General features: G+C 47.1%; 2 protein-coding genes across 5 annotated transcripts; one reads left to right on the plus strand and one right to left on the minus strand.

Annotated features, from left to right (window-relative positions):
• The first annotated feature begins 637 nt into the window (after window positions 1-637).
• On the plus strand, window positions 638-15,014 carry LOC137673627 (E3 ubiquitin-protein ligase RNF113A-like). The gene is made up of 11 exons (XM_068418549.1): window positions 638-751; window positions 1,082-1,158; window positions 1,284-1,388; window positions 2,802-2,909; window positions 3,193-3,302; window positions 3,503-3,609; window positions 4,163-4,252; window positions 5,130-5,223; window positions 5,404-5,510; window positions 6,036-6,312; window positions 14,784-15,014. Exons 1-10 carry the CDS (start codon window positions 652-654, stop codon window positions 6,122-6,124), a joined length of 987 nt encoding a protein of 328 aa, XP_068274650.1. The 5' UTR covers window positions 638-651; the 3' UTR covers window positions 6,125-6,312; window positions 14,784-15,014.
• Window positions 6,989-19,097, minus strand: STRADA (STE20 related adaptor alpha). 4 transcript variants are annotated; one of them, XM_068418547.1, is made up of 13 exons: window positions 19,069-19,097; window positions 18,806-18,865; window positions 17,487-17,544; window positions 16,588-16,616; window positions 13,088-13,190; window positions 12,448-12,569; window positions 12,210-12,318; window positions 11,966-12,089; window positions 10,955-11,126; window positions 10,180-10,284; window positions 9,782-10,023; window positions 9,075-9,117; window positions 6,989-8,401 (listed from the first exon to the last, which is right to left on the minus strand). In XM_068418547.1, the coding sequence occupies exons 2-13, from the start codon at window positions 18,815-18,817 to the stop codon at window positions 8,249-8,251; spliced, it is 1,272 nt and encodes a 423-aa protein (XP_068274648.1). In that variant the 5' UTR covers window positions 18,818-18,865; window positions 19,069-19,097; the 3' UTR covers window positions 6,989-8,248. The 4 variants fall into 4 exon arrangements, with proteins under 4 accessions (XP_068274648.1, XP_068274646.1, XP_068274647.1 ...); XM_068418545.1 differs by having other exon boundaries at window positions 18,782-18,865; window positions 19,069-19,094; XM_068418546.1 differs by lacking the exon at window positions 19,069-19,097 and having other exon boundaries at window positions 18,806-18,964.
• Window positions 19,098-19,196: the final 99 nt, after the last annotated feature.

Consider the following 19,196-nt stretch of genomic DNA (forward strand, 5'->3'; position numbering starts at 1 on the left):
TCACATGTGTGCACGCCCATGCCCACACACACGCCCATGCCCACATATCTGTGCACACATGTGTGCATGCACACGGACACACACGCGTGTTCCCGTACCGTGCACACGCTCACACCCGCGCAGACACGGCGGCACAGCCCGTGCAGGGGCTGGGGGCTGGGGCCCCCCCGGCCTGCGCCCACCTCAGGGTGGGCCCGGGGGGTGGGTGCTGGGGCTCCGCTCCTGTTCCCGTTGCTATGGCGACGTGGAAGGGCCCCAGCAGCCCGCCAGGCCTGGAGGGGATGGAGGGGGCCGGGGATGGGGCTGGGGTCTGCGGCCCTCGCCCCTCACTGCACCCGCCCCGCGGCCGCGCTCCGAGGCCAGGGGCAGGAGATGGGGTGCCCGAGGGGCCGGGCCCGGGGCGCCGGGGGGCCCAGGGAGTGCAGCGGGGAGCGGCCCAGGGGTGCCCCGAGGGGCTCCAGCAGCCCGGGACTCCCCGGCGCAGCTCGGCACCCCCGGCTCCCTGCCCCGCCGGCAGGGGGCGCCCTCCCCCGGGGGCACCGCCCCTCCGCTCGGGGCGCCCGGTCCTCCTCTCCCGCAGGGGGCGCTGCGCTGCGCGGGGCCGCCTCCGGTGCCGCTCTAGGCGCCGCCGGCAGTGGTCGGCGGTACAAGATGGCGGACGAGGGCTCCGTTTGCAGCTTTGTTTTCAAGAAGCGGGGCCTGGCGGCGGGCAGGGGCCGGCGCAAGCGGCCCAGCAGCGACCAGGAGCAGGGTGAGGGCTGGCGGGGGCTGGCGGAGGACGCCGAGAGGGCGCTAGGAGCCGGGCTGTTACGGTAGCCCAGGGAGGCGAAGTAGGGCCTGGTGCCGGCCCGGAGCGCAGCCCCCCACACGGGGCGGCCCCGCTGCCCTCCCCGGCCGTACCGCTGTCCCGGTGGTGAAGGGCTCTTCCCCGGCCGTGCCACTGCCCGCGGGGGTTCCCCCGCGTCCCGCACCTTCCCGTGGGCGTCCCCAGCCCGCAGAGGGGGGAGGCTGCCCGCAGAGCCTGCGCTTGGGCCGAGGTCCTGTCCCCGGGCGCACCCTTACCCCGGGCTTTACCCCTCAGAGAGCAGCGGTGAGGAGGGCAGCACGGTGGTGCGGAAGGAGCGGCGGCGAGAGACCCCCAACCCCATGATCCAGAAGGTAAGGGAGCCACAGCGGGGCACTGCTCCATCCGAGGTGCATCAGCAGTGGCCTGCCAAGCTCAAGCTCTAGACACAGTGTTGGATCCTTGCGTCCTTCATACCCGCTCTCTTCTTGCCCCTCAGACCAGGAGATGCACGAAGGAGAGGCCCGCGTACGCGCTGAGCAGCAGTGATGATGAGGATCCACCAAAGGAGATTGGAGTCACTTACAAATCGACAAGGTCGGCGGTAAGGATTGGGCAAGAATGTGGTTCTGGGGTGTGAGGTGAGGTAGGACGGTCAGATCCCACACTGGACAGAGAGAATTTGCCTCTGCGAATGTGGGATCAGCCATTTGTTCTTTTTCATCTATGGATGTACCTCCCTGTCCCTTCTCTCTTAATAGACAAGCATCTTGTGCTAGGTTTATTCTCCTGATACCCCCTCCATCCTCAGGAGGCCATCTGAGGTTGGCCTTTCCTTCTTAGAGGTGGGAATTAAAACCTCAAGATGCCACCGGACTTGCCCAACATAGCACAAAATTTTCAGGAGAGGGAGCACTTGAATCAGGTTTGCCCTACTGTTGGGTTCATGTCTGCAGTTTTAGACCATCGTCCTTCACAAAGAAGTCAAGGTGACTTATAAGGTGCTCCCATCTTTATCCTCATAACCAGTGATGGAGTAAGAGCTACAGAGAGAGGTCATTGTTTCCTTGGGATTGATGGGTGGGGTGTCCTGGGTGTCCTGTTAACGTCTTGGAGTGGAGAGAAATCAGCTGGGAAGGTTTGGGCATAGCTCAAATGGCTCTTCCCACTGGATTTTTCTCTTTAACTTTCCTGTTGATCCAGTGAAGTTTTGCCTGGGCAGGGTACAAGTAGGATTAAAAGCAGGTATCAACACATGTTCCTCTTCAGACCTAATTCCTTATTGTCTGTGCCTCTGTATAAAATGGGAATAATGCCTGACTGTCCCCAGTCAAAGCTGCAGGGTCAGACCAAGGTCTCCTTGTCACATTAGAGATTAACATGAATATAACCTCGTGCTGTAATTATTCACTACTTTGACTGCTGCTAAGGGAGGCAGCATGTTGTTAGCTCTCCGTGCTGCAGGAGAGTGGGAAGGGACCAGGAGGAGATGACAGCTTTGGGGCTCCAGAAGCTTTTGACACCTAAGTTGGATTTGGTTTTAGTTGAGGCTGGCTGTAATTATTCTTTGGTTTCTGTGCAGCTGTTCACGAAGAGCTGATAAAACTTAAGAATAGGTGTGTGCTTAGTCCATTAAAGAGGAATCTAAACCAGATCACTGTATTAAAACGGAATGTAAACCACCCACCGCTGGGTTAGAAGTTCAGACGTAACATCCTGCTTGTAGGCGGGGTGGTCTCATGATTGAAGTGTTGGACGTGGGAGACCTGAGTGCAGCTTCCAGCTAAGCCAAGGCTGAGCATGAAGAAGTAAGGACAAGTGTTTCCTGCAAGCACTAGGCTGGATCCAGCCCGTGGGGGATTTTCCCTGGCAGGTGCTAAGGGACAATAGAAACTGGTAGAAGGTAAAGCAGACCACGTCCAGTACTTGCTCTATGACCAACCCTCCGGGTAGCCACGGAGCTCTCTGTCTTGGACAGGTTTTCTTTCTGCTGTTGTCACAAGTTCTTGCTTTTCAGAAACCTGTTGGCCCAGAAGACATGGGAGCCACAGCAGTGTATGAACTGGACACTGAGAAGGAGAAGGATGCCCAGGCAATCTTCGAGCGCAGCCAGAAAATCCAGGAGGTGAGTCAGCCTTGCTCTGTAAGAGCTAGTGCTCTGCAGCAGGAGTACGTGTGCTCTACCCATCCCCTTCTGCACACCAAGAAGAGTTTCAGTCTCTTCCTCCCCGGAAATTTGAGAAGCCAAGAGCGTAGCCCTTGCAAATAGGGGCGTTTTCTGGCTTTATTGGTAACTTGGTATCAAGGAAGGCAGGGCTGGGAAGGGAGACTGGTGTCAGAGTGGTGAAAGCTAATCTGTGTCATGAAGCTTTCCTGATCCTTAGTCACCTTGCTTTTTGCTTTCCTAGGAGCGGAGAGGAAAGGAAGATGATAAAATTTACCGTGGTATTAATAACTACCAGAAGTATGTGAAGCCCAAGGACACATCGATGGGAAATGCCTCATCAGGAATGGTCAGGTAGGTTGGGATGAGCCTCAGAGGGCTGGGACCACAGAGGAGCTTGGGCACCATTCCCAAAGACACCTGTTTGGGGCTTGAACTTTGCTGTCACTGCCAGCTTCTTTCTGCCTAGCGAACGCAGTGTCTGGTTCTGACCAGGCCCCCAGGGGCCTTCTCCACCACAGCTGCGCAGCAGCCTGAGCCTCCTACCCTTTCAGAAAAGGACCTATCCGTGCCCCAGAGCACTTGCGGGCCACAGTGCGATGGGACTACCAGCCCGACATCTGCAAGGACTACAAAGAAACTGGGTTCTGCGGCTTTGGCGGTGAGTGGATCTTGCCTGCAGCTGAACACGTGCTGCGCCAGATTTGCCAAGGGATCCAGTCCAGCTTGTGATCCCGTGTTTGTGGCACTAAGATGTGCACTTACTGATTTCCAGGCACTTGTTTGCAGAGCCTGGGGCGTGATGCTGTCGCAAAGTCGTTTCATGTAACGTTCTTGTCATTTGTGTCGGCCCTTCTGAAAGCTGATGGCCTCTGATCAGTGGTTATAAGAGCCCTGGGAGGGACCCCTGGGATGTTCCAGTGACCCACACTCCCACAGGTATTCTGGCCACTGAGGCCATGTGAGAGATGGGATTTCCTGTTCCTTGTCCCACTTCCCATGGTGTAAATGCCGGAGCTGTCACTGTGGTACACAGAGCACGATCCTTGCGACCTGTCAGTCCTGGGAGGGATCCCATGGCACGGGTTGGTGGGGAAGCAATCAGGTTTCACCTTCCATTGGGCAAACCTCAGGCTGCCCCTGAATGAGGTGTCCTGTTACCAGCTAGGCTGTGTGGGGTAGAGTGTTAATTCTTCTTTCTTTGTGCTGCTCAGACAGCTGCAAATTCCTCCACGACCGCTCGGACTACAAACACGGCTGGCAGATCGAACGGGAACTGGATGAAGGCCGGTACGGAGTCAATGGTACGGCACCACCCCTCTGCTCTCCATCTCCCTAAGCTAATGGTGGATGAAGCTACCAGGTCCTGCCTCTTACCATGCCCTAAAGTGAACGTAACTTTGGAATATTGGATCACTAAGAATGAAATGAGTCCTTTGCTGTCTCACACTGCATGGGCCATGCATGGGTTGAATTAATATTAGACAGAAAGGACGTTTTATTGCAAAGCTGTGGAACTCTCTGCTGCAGGACAGCCTTAGGGCCGGTAACCACTGACAGTGCTGAGCAAATCTGCTGCTTTCAGACAACAACTAAAACTGCCAACCAAGAGAAGTATTTTCTCTGTCTCGCTGTAGGATAGCACTGCTGTTGTATGGGTCCCAGCAGCGAGCTGGGTGGAGCTGGGGAGATGTGACCATCTCCTGCCCCCCAGATGCCGGGGAGGTTGGATGCTTTCATACTGCATCACATCATTATTTCTCACTCACAGTGTCCGTAGCTGCGGCCCAAGGCTCATGAGTGTTGCTCATGAACTGCAAGAGGGGTTTCTCTGTTCAGTTGGAGCCAAAGAGTTTCGTGGCAGCTGGTTTGGAAGAAAGCTAAAAAATAAGAGGGGGCTGGAGGATATGTCTCTCTATAGCAGTGAGTGGGTGAGGTAGAAAAGAATTTGCTCTTGTGAGATGAGCAACGAGCACACTGGCTCATTAGACCTAATTATATCTCAGTCCCACATGTGTTACTGACATCAGCAACACCCAGATGCCAGAGCTCTATTGTTTCCAGCAGAGATTCAATCCCACCTGCTGTGCTCTCGCCATATTTCATATTTCATGCCCCACGCACGGGCTGGTCTGGCTGCCTCTGCTCTTGCTCCAGTCTGATTAACTTTCTCTTCTGCAGATGAGGAAAACTATGAGGTGAGCAGCGATGAGGAGGATATGCCTTTCAAATGCTTCATCTGCAGAAGTTCCTTCAAGAACCCCGTGGTCACCAAGTAAGTGGTTGTTTTGGCATGGGGACCCAAGTGTCTGCTGTCTGTTGACTCCACTTGTCATTCCGTGTCAAGCCAGGCTTGCTTTTGCATCCTGCCAGGGACCAGTAGTTGATAATTTCTAATTCCTGGACACAGTGATTGTATCTGGTGACTGGCAGTGGCATCTGTGTCTCTGTACAGGTGTAAGCACTACTTCTGTGAGAGTTGTGCCCTCCAACACTATCGCAAATCCCAGCGCTGCTACGTCTGTGACAAGCAAACCAATGGAGTCTTCAACCCAGCCAAAGGTAACAGGCCCCTGTAGGAGAGGGGGCTTTCAAGGGCAGCGTCTGGAGCAGCAAAGGCACCAGAGCTCCTGTGGGATCTTCTTGGTGTTGGGCCTGGTCCTAAGCTGGAGCTCACAGCTCTTTGCTGCCAGCAGAGCTTCCGTTAGTGCCAGGAGACACTAAATCCCAGCCTGGGTGGGTCCGTAGGTGCAAAATGAGCATCTGCGCTTGCCCAGATGGGGAACTTGGGGAGTGTAACTTCTGGTGAGGGCAGGGGGGATGTGCCATGGAGTGGAGGCAGCACCTTGTCTGATGCTGCAGTTGGCAGGTCAGTAACACACGGATAGATTCTCTGACTGTAACATCTGATGCCCCAGACTTGGCAAATGGTGGTAGCTCCTAGCTGAGCCTTTGTGGAGGCAGGTGATTTTTTGGGAGCTGTCCTGGTTCTTGCAGAGATGGGTATTTACAGGACCTGGGCACCAGGCTTTGGTGTGGGACAGCCCCAGCACCTGGAGGCTCATCCTGCCTCTCCCTGTTTTTCAGAGCTCATGGCAAAATTGGAAAAACACAAAGCGGAGGAAGAGGAGGAGGAAGAGCAGCAGCATTCAGACCCTGGGGAGCATGCACAATAGCAGAGCACCCTGTTTTGTATCTAGTTGAATAAAGCTTTCATGGGAGTAAAAAAAAAACCAGCTCACAGCAATTGCCTTGGGGCCAGCAGCTGGAGCCAGTGCGTGTGTATCCAACCAGCAACTACTAAAACAGGGTCCTGACTGTGCTGAACGTGTTTGCTGCTCTGTGAAGGCAGAAGATGGAACAGGTAAGGTCAGGCTCAAGAGTTGTGGCCGAGTACGGCTGTCTCCTGCCAGCAGGACCCCAGCAGTTGCCTCTGTGTGCAGCAGTGTGCCTGGGGAAGGAGGTGTTGAAGTCTACATTCAGTTACCTCATAACCTTTTTTTGACCAAGGTGCTGCTCTTTCACTCCTAACTTTGCACTGATCCTGCTTGCTTCCTGCTGCTGTGTAAGCCTAAAACTATCTCTAAGTTAATTTAAGTCCATAATCTTTGAGCATGTAGCAAGATGAAAGCATGAAAGGGGATGAGAAATATTAGCTTGCAATAAGTTCATCCTTCACCCTAAAAATGCTAACTCAGAGGAAAGCAGGCTAGAGTGCTGCAGTTACTTGTGATTTATTATAGCTCAGTGTATTCCCTCCTGTCTTTGCTGCCTGCCTCTTGGTTCCTAGGAGAATCTGAAAAGTTTCTGCTGAACCTTTCAGAAAAGAGCAAGAGCAGTGGTTTGCAGCTTTCTGCTTTAGTTAAAAGAAATAAGTTTTTGAAACATGAAGGCAGTTGCAACAAACAGTGCTGCAAGCTGCTACAGTGCAAGCAGCAGCCTTTTAAGTAAGGAACTGAGAGTAAGCATGCACAGCCAGCCTGTGTCATCACTTGTGATCCACTCCAGCATCTTGCAGACACAGCAGAATTAAAAAAAAAAAAACTTCAGAAATATTTTATTTGTTTTGGCAAAAAACTAGAGTAACAAACTTTATCTGGGTTCAAGTACAGTTTATAAACACAAGGACCTGTTGCCAGCACCACTACTCCATCAACCACACCTACAGGACTGGATTCTCAGTGCTTCACTGAAGAGGAGAAAGACATCCAGCACCCACAGTCCTTGGAAGGGTCAAACTAAAAGCCTTAAATACACCTCCAAAAAACAACTACCATGTAAGGGGGGAGAGCTGCCACAGCAGCTGGGCAGTCACACAGCCATGAATCAAGGGGAGCCACGTGAGAAGCAAGCTTTTCCCTGTCATTCAGTCAGGGAAGGCAGAACAGCAATGGTAATGGAAGGCTTGAGATCAGTTCTGTACATGATGTTCAAAGAGGAGTCATAAGCCAGAGGATTTAGCATTAAAGACAACTTACTTTTCCTCCATGCCTGGGTAAGTTGCTGAGAACAAGCTGGTATGAGTGTTACGTGCTGTGAAACCAGCCCAGCTAACAGGAGGCTCAAGTAGATGTGCTGGTACATACACACTCGCTTTGGTGACCAGGCAGCCACGGGAGAAGAGGCTGGAATGCCCTGTCTAACCTGGGGTTCGAAGCGCTCAGCATCAAGTGAGAGGAGGAACTGGCAGAGAAGAATCCAGTGCTGCAGGGAATGCCCAATGCAGCAAGCGTGCCTGGAATAGAATCGGGTTGTCTTCAATCTCCCATTTTTCCATCACAAAGCAGTGACTAAATTTAAGAACATAATCCCTTTTTTCCCCACTCTCAAACCCTGTGACAACACTGTAACAGTAATCTGACTAGCTCTAAGAGAATGCCCAAAACTAAGAGCTGCCTGCCTCCCCTTCACTCTAAGGCACCCTTTAAAAGAAAGGACCAAAGAGGATAGGGACATGCAGCCTTCAACTGTCATACAAGGAAGCCAGTGATTTTTAGAAAAACATAAATAGAGACTAAACAGACTCACTCAGCCCATTCAAGTGATCTACCAGTGCTCAGCTGCAAGAACTGGGGCTCTGGGCACTGCACCATCCAGAATACTTCACAGTTAATCCTTGTCCAGCTCAGGTCTGTCCATTTGTTTCTAGGCTACTTCTTAAGTAAACAGGCAGTTGAAGTTCCTTCCCAAGGACCTGTAAACTCTTTTCAATGTGTAACATTCATCATCTTTTATGAACAGGACCAATAAATTACAATGTCCAGAAAGCTCCTCCAGAACCAGGTATAGTTCCTGTTTTTCTAGAATTCCCAGTCATCCACATCCAGCTGCTCCAGGTTTGACACCAGCCCAAAAATGCCACTGGGATCCTGGGGCCGCGTTCCTTCAAAATTGGTGATGGGGGTGACGGGGCGCAGAAGTTCAGGGAGTGCTTCAGAAGCGCGACGCTTGATCTGCACAGAAAGGAGAGAACTTGGCTGCTGAAGTGCTTTCCCATGGGTGCCCATCACAGAGGAGCAGAACAATGTGTGGTTATGGGCAGAAAGTAAGAACACAGTATTCTCCCTCCTGCCTGCCCCGAGAGATGTGCAGGGCTTTCACACTGCAGCTTGTAACAAAGTGCTTTGTGCACAGTCTTTTCAGCAGCACTTGGGTGCTACAGTGAGGGGAGCACCACCCCAACCCTCAGCTCAGAGCAAGCCAGGCAAATCATTTCAGGGGCAGAAGAGCCTCTGCCTCTTCCCACATGAGGGCTGGAGCTCATCAACCTGCCACGCAGCTGTAAACAATGCACAGGTCACCTCAGTTGTGTCTCAGGACAACGTTAGGATTGCCTTGCCCTAGTACTCAATAGTCTGTGGGTGAAAAACTTCTGGCACACAGGACCAGCATATTTACATCCTCTGTTTAGATAAGGAAGAAATAAATTGAGAACAGCCAATCCACCTCCCAGGAGAATTTGAGGATCACCAAGCTGCACTACAATTAGTCACCAAACTAACAACCGTTTCAGATCACAGCAAATTCAGCAACTCAACATTCCCTCCCTCAGGTTCAGTGACACAGCAACACAACAACTACAGAAAAGCCACTGTTCTTTATCTGCAGATCAAATTAGCTCCTTACCTGCTTGAAAAAGGGATGATTAAGCAGAGTGCCTGCGCTTGGCCTGTAGAGAAAAAAGCAGACAAGAAAACGCATCAGTGTTTAAAGTCAGGTAGTGGGAGAAAGAAGAGACCAGGGCCCTTCCTGCCTCTCTCATGTCTCAGCTATAGGATATCTCCCTTTTGTAACCAGCAGCACTGTTTATTATGTTCACATGATGTTCTACACAAGCAATTCAACCTTCCTCTGCACAAGTTACCTACTTACACACATCAGCATCTGGTCAAGGGAAAGTTTCTGAACAGTGTGGTATGCTAGAGAAGTCTGTTAGGGCTAAAGACAACCTTACGCTCACTACAGAGGGAAATACAGTTCTGGATCACTTCCATCATTATTCTCTGCTGGCTGAAGAGCAGACATTCGCAGTGATGGAAACTGGGTAAACACAGTCTCACAGGGACCAGAAATTCAAGTTGTTGATTTTCCTGATATGTAGCACCACTCTACCCCGCAAAGGAGGTTACAAAGTGGTTCTTCAGGCTCTCTTATAAAGTGTTCAAAGTGTTAACGCTACTCTTGTTTTACATACTTTGACTGCTCTTCTCAATGTATGCAGCATGTCCTCACTCCGCTTTTGGAAAGAAAACCGAATAACCTCTGCTGTCTGTCTCTGTTTAATCTGCCCTACAATAGCACAGGTCTGAAGAGCAGCTTTCACCTGGCTTTACCTGAAATCAGGGTTCCGCTGGAGGCACTGCTCTACAAAGTTATGGAAGTAGGTGGAGAAGGTCCGAAGATAAGGGTGCAGGGTTGGCTCTCCGTTAGCCGCTCTCACGTTGCTAATAGCCACGCTCTCACCTATCCCATAGTTAGCACTTGAACGGGAGGTCTTCATAGTCAGCTCATCAGCAGGAATTGTGGTGGTGTCTAGCAGGCAGGGAACAGTTCCATTCAGCTTTTCCAAGAGCATCTGGAAGAGAAGGGGCATAAGCAACATCACACACAAGACAGTTAAGATTTCCCTTTCAGGTAGGCAAGGCACCTTGCTGTCTTCACAGCCCAGTGCAGCAAAGCAGTTCTGTGTGCCAGGATGAAGGATGAGAAAGGAAGAGCTTTTAAACCTTACCTGAGTAGAAGGCATGTCTTTAAAGGGTACGTGTCCATTTGCCAGCTCGCAGGCTGTTATCCCTACGCTGTAAATGTCAGATTTTGCATCATAACCCTGGAGATTCTAGATAAGGAAAAGAAAAATTAGCCTTGTGGACTTACACGTGATTCTATGGGCAATAGCCGTGATTCAATATGCAGAACAGCAAACCCAAACGATTAGAGCAGAAAGAGTACAACCCATGTATAGGCTGGTTTGTTGTGGTGGTGGTGGTTTTGTTTGTTAAAACACACAGTTAAGGGCAACATTTATTTAACTGAAATCAGCTACCTAGTAGGTATGGCATGTACCTTAGAGTAACTGGCATCTATTGTAACACTTTACTAATGGGAGAACCTGTAGAGGTACCCACAAGAAAACTATTTAGTCAAATACATCAAATTCTACCCACTCGCCCTGCGCCCACCCTGAATCTGTTTCCTCTAGCCTCTCCCCTTCCTTTTCCTTGCATTTGTGCACCTTCCTCTGGAGGGAAAGAAAAGCAATGTTGTCACATGGGCTTCTCGGCAATTGCCCCTTTTACAGGAATGAAGGCTCCCCCTTCCTAGGGGTCACTGGTTTTGAGGTAAAAAGGATAGAAAAAAAAGGATAGAGCTCATCATGAGAAAAAGTAACCCTGTGGCTTTTATCATGTCCCCCCCACTACATCCCCCAAACATGCCATAAGAACTCCAAAAATTACACAGAGATACCAGATTTCACTGAAAACTAGCAGGTTTTTTTTTAAACACACCTGCTGCAAGACTTCAGGACTGAGCCAAGGCAGGACTTTGATGCTGTACTGGGGAAAGTCGTGAACAACTTTGAGTCGCTGCCCATGGTTGATCATACTTAGATTACTTCGCAGGCCAGAGAGGTACACCTTCCCGTCTACAGAGATCAGGATGTGGCTGGCTTTAACACTCCTGAAAAAAAAGCAACAACAGTCAGGTTCTCTGACCTCAAAGGAGTTACGTTCCTTACAGCTTTCCCAGGAAGACTTAGTGCAGAAGGGCACTGCAAAGGATTTACGGCAGCATAGGTGAGCTGAATTTCCTTTACAGTACATACAACACCAGAACTTTCAGCATCTGAAATGTATTCTTTACAGAGAGATGTATCAGAGAAGAAGAAAAATATGCTAAAGGGTGGAGACAGTGATTTAGAAAGAGATTAAGAGAAGCTGTAGTACTAAACAGAAATTCATCCTTAGTGAGCACCTATGGAAAGAATAAAAGCCTTTGTACAGCTCAATGCACAGGGCAATACTTGACCAGCCTCCTCCCAGGAAGCTGAGACTCCTAACGACCTTCCTGAATGCTGTGCAAAACCACTTCTATTAACAAGACTCTGTTCACCCACTTTGCAGTCTCCCAAAGAATGTTTCTGTGGCCTAAAGGTTATGGACCCAGGACCTTCAACAGTAACAGGGCAAACCCCCTTCTGTCAGTCTCAATTTGGAGCCTATCAATAGTATCTGAACAGAGCTTTAGTAGATCAGCCTGTCAACCTGAACTGCGGTTGTGATTTTAGATATACAGTGGTCTTTGGGATAAGTTTGTTCCAGAGTGACACTTTCATGCAGTTTAGTAAGATCAATGATATAATTTCCCACGAGTATCAAACTGACTTGCTCTAGCAGCAAAGCAATATAAAACTTGATAATGCATTCCACATCTCTTGAACTATGCGCTCTGCTCTAGTGATGAGCAGTGTTTTACTTCCAACAGAAGGAAAATGGATCCCCTTTTTCCTTTTTAAATACCTATGTACATAGCCCATGTGGTGGATGTAGTCAAGTGCTTTCAATACGCCCTGGAGGATATACGCAATAGCCAGTTCACTCATCCCATCCGTAAAATGGGTACAGATTAAATCTTTTGCAGAACCTAAAAAGAAACAAAACATCTCTTAATTGGTCAGGAAAAAAAAAACCAAAGATACTTCAAGTCTTAAATTTCATTTCACAGAATATGATGGTCAGACAAATGAATTCCCTCTCCACCTACCATAGGCCATGAAAGATGTCACTACCCACAGCTCATTGTCAGCTATGAAAGTTGCTTTGTATGGCACGATGTTAGGGTGGTTGAAGAGCTTGGACACATGAAGTTCCCCCTAAATAAAAAAAAGATATTTTGATTCAATTTTGTAAATGCAGAAATATTAATACAGTATTGATAAACACTGCTCTTGCTGTCTGTCCTCTCCTGAACTTGCATTAGGGCATTAGTGGATTCATGTTACCTGCAAGAATGTGACCATTTCATTCGTGCAGGCCTCCAAGTTCACTCTTCTGACTGTGACATACTCTCCTGTGGGTTTATATCTGGCCAGGTTCACAACCATCAAGTCTTCAAAGCCTCTGCCTGAGAGAAAAGGCATTAAAGCTTCAGCAGTACTTCTAGAACCACACACTTCTGGAGGACTCCTCCAGTCCTTGACCCTTAAATAATCTTTACGCTCATTTACTGAAACTATTTTTGGCCTTGTGAAAAAGAGTAATCGTTCCACCAGATGCCACCTTCCTTGGCATGTATCCCATCGAGAGAAATCCTCCTAGCCAGTAATATTATCCTGCCTTTCAAGTTCAGAACTGAGGTAGAAATCAAATGATTAGGCCACAGCCCCGCCAAGGACAGGGACAGGTTTCAGGCTGCTTCTGCTGACTTTGTACTTCACATTCAGTATCATTAACCCACCACATGCCTCTCTCAGTTGGAAGCCTTTAGGATTGGCATCTCATTTTTTATTAAAGTGATTTTAAAATCAAAGAGGACAGGCATCTAATGTCAAAAAAAGCCACCAAGAAAAGGCCAACAAATCTACAGAAGTTATTTTCTTTGCAAAGCAGACTTCCAATCCTCCATACCACTAGTAGTATTACCTATGATAGTGAGCAACTCGTAACAGCTGCTGTCTGGTAGGAAGTTGCTCATGGTGTCCCTTTTAGGGGAAGAAGCTATCGACTCGGAGCTTGCCTCATTTGTCTGGGGGGAAAAAAAATAAAGTCAGGTCAAAAGAAATAAAGACCACATGCTAGAAAAATCATCTCTTCCTTATATTATCATACACTTCAAAATAGTAAGACAGTACTGAATACAGAAGAGAGAATTTAGTTGCTGTTAAAATAATTTTAAATAGTTATTTATCAATTGAAATCCAGGAGATGCCTCTTTCAGAAGATCCAGACAGCTGTGTTTTAAAACATGTAACCACAACAGGTTGGTTCTTAATTACTGTAAGCTAGAATTTCTTTAGGAATATTTGGATATAGCCAATTGCTATTGTCCAGGACAGCTTAAGCACTGCTTTATAGTAACTACCCTTCTCCTATTAATTACAAACTTCTGTGCCACCATCCTGTTGCCCGAGCAAAGGCCATCAAAAGAAAGCTTGTTTATAACACTTCTCTGCACTGTGGCAATCAATCAGCATTCCTGTCTGATGCTGGGGCTGCTGGTTTTCAGCTGCTCATCTGTGGCAAGACCAGAGCAGCTAAAGCTGCTTAGCTGAATGGCAGAAGGGATGAACCAACTTAGCCCAAGATATGAAGATCAGACACACATGAAAAGAGAAGCTCCAAATGAAAGCAAAAACTTAACTGCAAAGCATTAGTGCTTACAGAAAAAAAAAATAAAGAAAAAGACCCCACACCACACAGGGAAGCAGCACTCCCAAGCCTGTCAGCTTTTCTTCACTACCTCTGAGATAAAGCTATCTGCTTTATTTACATACACAAAAATCTTTCCAAGCAGGATTTTGCAGAAGACAAACTTCAATGTTCTTGCAAGTTCCATTATACCTCCCAACTCCCTCAAATCTCCAAAGTCACAAGGAGAGCATCCTAATGGGGAACCAAATTTATTTGCTGTCTAAGATCGGATTCAGTTATCTCAAATTTCCAGCACATTAACTCCTCCCAACATTTGGAACTCCAGCTCATTTTTTCCACCTCATTCTTCATCAGCTGCAAATGCCCTTTATCAGACCTTTTCTCATGGTACATGAAGCAGAAAAGGCTTGTGCCTTTTGCTAGAGTGACAGCAAATACTCTTTTTTTCCATCACTGAAAGATGGAAACAACACAGCGACAGCTGAAAAACAAGGAACTTGCTGTTCTACATCAGTCCAGGGTAAATGAAGGGCAACGAGCACAGACTTGAATCTGCCATAAATGACCTCTGGGTCCCTAAGTACACTTTGGGAGTAAACTAATAGTCACGTTTCCCAAGTTCCACCTTTTCAACTGCCTTCGAGCAGCACACATTTTACCTCTCTCTGCCTACCTTTAAAATAGGTATATTTTTCAGTTAAGGGAAAAGGCAAAAGTTAAGATTTGTGAACAGTGCTATGATGTAATTTCAGCTCAAACAACTCTAGCACAACAACTCAGTCCTGTTTCAGGATAGCTAACCCCTGAGATCTCAGCAGTCCCAAATCCTTTTTTTCCTAGTCCTAGCACTACACAGTGCTGTTCCTTGGCTGGGAGCAGGCAGCAACTTTCCATTCACGATTTCAAGCTTTTGTTAAAGATGCCTGTCAATTCTGATCTCAATTCTATCACTCCTTCCTTCTTCCAGCAATTTCACACAGTCCTGTCAACAGCAAGATTGCCAGGAGAGACACACAGGCAGATGGAAACCTCTGAAGCAGAAAGGCACCACCAAGGAAATGAAAGCAGGAGGCTCTGATAAGCAGCGTTATGGAGCAATGACAGCTGGTGAAACACTGAGCAATGTGTAAGTGGTTTGCTTGAATAAAGTCCACACCAGATATAGCATAAGCCAACAAAACAGATGCAAAAAATTAAATAGATTTCATCGTATTAGTGGTGTAGGCTGTTTCAACAGTAATGGAAAAATACTGTAAATTCCCTTTTTAAAAAAATCTTCCAGTACATCAGAGGTCTCCACTCACCTCTCCATGTTAGCAGTGACCAATAACTGAGAGTTAATGCAAAAGGAGCTCTACCAGAAATTTATCAACATCATACAAGAGGTTTTTAAAAAAAAAAGTTAAACTGAAATGTCATTTATGAAATACCGCAAAAAAGCTCCTCAGTGGTTTCACACAGGACAACTTTTGGTGTATGGTCCAAAGCAAAAGCAGCTGCAAAATGAAGTCACATATGACTGGCTTTATGGCATGACATTCATTAAGAGCTAGCTTTCCAGCTTGTTGATCTGATTCTAATTTGAGATAGATTTAAGGAAATTAATCTTTGAAAGGCAACTAGTGTTATAAATGCCATAAGAAAATCAGTTATGTGATGCGAGCAAGGATCTGCATTTGCCAAATGATGCTTATCTAAATTAGGAAGAGGGAATGTCTTTTTTGTTCTGCTGCCTTTCTCTCCACCTCCTCATTCCCTCACTCACTTTCAGCATGAGCAATGAAAATTTTCCTCCCATCCTTCTCCCTAAATTATTTACCTTTTTCTATAGCCCTGCTGGAAAAAGTAAGCTTTTATTTAGATGTAAAAATCAAAATAAGAGTCAGCAATACCACTGCAGAGGTGACCAAACCCCAAGCCAGTACTGTAACAAAACCAAAACAGATGCTAATCTCAATTCGCTTCCAGTCCAGCACGTGCGTAACGCTCAGCAATTTAAAAAAAGGTGTGAATTTACTTAACTTTATACCAAACATTCCATATACATCTCATATTTTCAGCTTTGTTTGTGCCAGTAAATTACAGACACTGGCAAAATAACCAATTACAAGCAGATTGAACTGATACAGTTATAATCAAATCACACTTAATTCATGTTCATAATTAGCTTAAACTAGAGCAACACCTGCACACAGACATGTTTCAATACGGTGTGGGCAGGTAGGAAATCATTTAGACAAACATATTCTATCAAAAGTTGTGTTATTCTACGAGCATTGTTCATTATGAACCAGACAGTGTGCAATGAGGGCCCGCAGAACAAAAAGCATCAAGGTAAAGTTTTGAACTGCCACACTTTTGCTGTACATTTTTGAACAGACATTCCATGTTTGCAGATTTTTTGGGCCTCACTTTCAGAAGTCCTATAAATTAATCTCTTCCTTTTATTCTAAAAGAGAGTTGTAAGAGATTAGCATCTCTGAAGAATCAGATCCAAATCATCTCAAAAAAAAGAGACCCTTGTGGGGCTGGGGGGGTACAGACAACACAGATGCACATCCAAGAGATTAAGGTTAAAGTTTTGACTTGTCACATGTAGTTTGAAAACCACACACCAAAATCTCCACTCCAGGGTGAAACCTGTTTCCACATTTGTAGAGCTAAATATAGAGATGAAATATATAACTAAGATTAAAAGAAAAATCAAACTTCCACAAGGAATAACCTCCATGCAATGAACCACAGCACCACAGCCTGCAAAAGCCACTTACTTTTCTCCGAGAGTCACCCGGAGGCTGCTCTGGAGTAAAGAAATTAATTGTTCACCATGTTGTGTTCAACAGATACCCATTAAAAATACAGTTGGAAAACTGAGTAAATAACCCTGTATGATACTTTTTGATACCAAATATATACAATTTTTTTTTTTTTAGAGAAAGACATTTAATTTACACATAAGGTTACAGCACTAAAAATAATCAAATTATAGCACAAGTATGGGAATGAAAGAGATTTGAACAGTGCTACTGTTCATATATTCAGCATAAATGTAAGGTGACAAATTTTTAATTATACCTCTAAACACATTCAAAAATGACATCTCTACTTTGCATAAATACATAAGAAACCATCTAAAGTTTATTTTAAAGTAGTGAAAATTCTTCCACTCCACCTGGAAGCTCAAGGTCTAGACATCTTTCCTATGCTCTGATCACCTTCTGTGTCCCTGATCAGGAATTCCCATCCTACTGGGCAATTTTGCTCATTATGCACAAAGCAGAAGAGAAAACAATCAGCTCTCCTGCAAGCACACCAGGGAGCTACCATCAGAGTTTCAAAATCCATTTTTACTCAGAAAATTAAAATTAACCTTCCCAAACCCCAAATCTATCTTTTGCATAGAAGAGTGGTTATGCTAAGAAATACACAACGCAGGGTCTGAAAATAGTATTGCCATCAACATGGAATTGATTTCCAAATAACTTGCTAGATCTTGAACACTTCCATATTAACTTTATATGGTTGGCCAGCTTGAATAACCAGATCTGGTGCTACAACCAGATTTATTCATCTCTTTTACTGTTAAGATACAGATTTACAATCAAATTAACAGACCTCACAGTTAAATAAAACATTTCTAACAACATCATCTGATGAGAGGAAAACTTACCTCCAAACAGTTCGAACTCTCTTAAGCCCTCAACAATGAACTTTTCAGACACCCACCGCTGAAAGAAAAAAAAAATCCCCCAGATAATTAGTTATTCCAGCTAGAGACAAAGTTTCTTCTCCCCTTCCCCCACAAAAACCATAAGAGAATCATAACACTTCAAGGATTCTCCTGTGGTCTGAAACTGTTTCGCTGCAACATCAGTTACATCCTTACTTTGGACAAGGATATTCTCTTCTTGTCCCACTACGAGGACATGCACCCAGCAACCACACAGGTGCTGCTGCTCTTCCTGACCAGCATGCACTTGCAATAAAGTTAACATAATTTTAGATCATTCAAACAAGAACCTTTATACATGCACATACAGCAAAAACAATAAGCATGCCACAGCTCCCTTATATAGGCAAATACAAGTTGTTTCTTTGGGTGTAATAGGCATAAAAAAAGCTTCAACTATTTACAATGAGGTGATGTCTTAAGAGACCTTAAGTATTTTGGCTACGGATCTATTGAGTGAATACAAAATTAGAACATAAATAGTTTAAAGCTGTTGTTCTCTTCCAGAATTCATGCTTAAAATTCACAGCAAGCATTAGGTTGTGCAGAGAAATGCTTCTACCACTCTGTTCAACTCTGTGATTCAAACAGAAATACATATACACACACATAACACAGAGTGTTGATCATGAAGTTAGTTTTAAACAATCACAAACACTCCCATGTTAAAATTTGTCTACTTGGTAAAATAACTGAAAAAATAGTTTATGTTGTTTAGTGCAAGGGAAGCCAGTCCTAGAAAGCACCGACGAGTCCTCAGGTGGAAACTCGTCCGTAACAATACCGTTTTAAGGCATTAAAAGTGGTTTTCTCGCGTGAAACTTCACTTAAAAATACAGAACTAAACAAAGCTGTTGTGTTTAGCTTTCCCAGCTAAGTTAAGTTTAGAAAAAAAAAAACACAAACGGAAACTGTTGGTGGTGCAACACATGTGAGGCAGCAACTTCTTAAAGGGAGGAAAGAATCAGTTGTTCTTAATTGCGACGCCCATTATGAACCCCTCGCACCGCACACAAAGGAGATACAGGTGTGCCAGCAATAAATACTTCGGCGCAGGTTTTTAACTAGCACGTAGCTTGCCCATCGATACCCTGCCCTGTAATTAGCACGTTTTAATGTGACTTCAAGGTGCTTTCCAGGAGGCCGGCGCCGCCGCAGCTCCTCTGCACAAGCCTAAGGCAGGCTCTACCGACACGCCGGCGGCTGAGGGAAGCTGGAAGGTGTTCAACACTCACCCTAATCCGCTCGGGTTTACTTACAAGAAAAGACATGGAATCCGCGTTTGTGTTACCACACGCAGCTCGGAAAGGACGGGCAACCTGCGGGCACAAGAGCAGGTCACCCCCCCCACGCTTCACCCCGGCACCGAGCGCCGCGCCGGGCACCGCTCACTCGCCCTCGCCCACCCGGGGCCCGGCAGCCGCGGGCCGGGAGGGCCCCACAGGAGCGCGGCCGAGCGCCCAGCACCGCCCGGGGCCCGCGGCGGCCCCGCGGGGCAGCGGCCTCCCCCCCGCGCCCTCACCCGTTCCTCAGGCTGCGGCCGCCGCTTACCGGCAGGAGACGCTGCGCGCCTGTGACGCCAGCACGCCGGCCACGTGATGCGGGCGCTCGCGGCGCGTGTGTGACGTCGCCTCTGCGGCTCCGGCGCGC

The sequence above is a fragment of the Nyctibius grandis genome, chromosome 26 (assembly GCF_013368605.1).
Source record: "Nyctibius grandis isolate bNycGra1 chromosome 26, bNycGra1.pri, whole genome shotgun sequence".
NCBI lineage: Eukaryota > Metazoa > Chordata > Aves > Nyctibiiformes > Nyctibiidae > Nyctibius > Nyctibius grandis.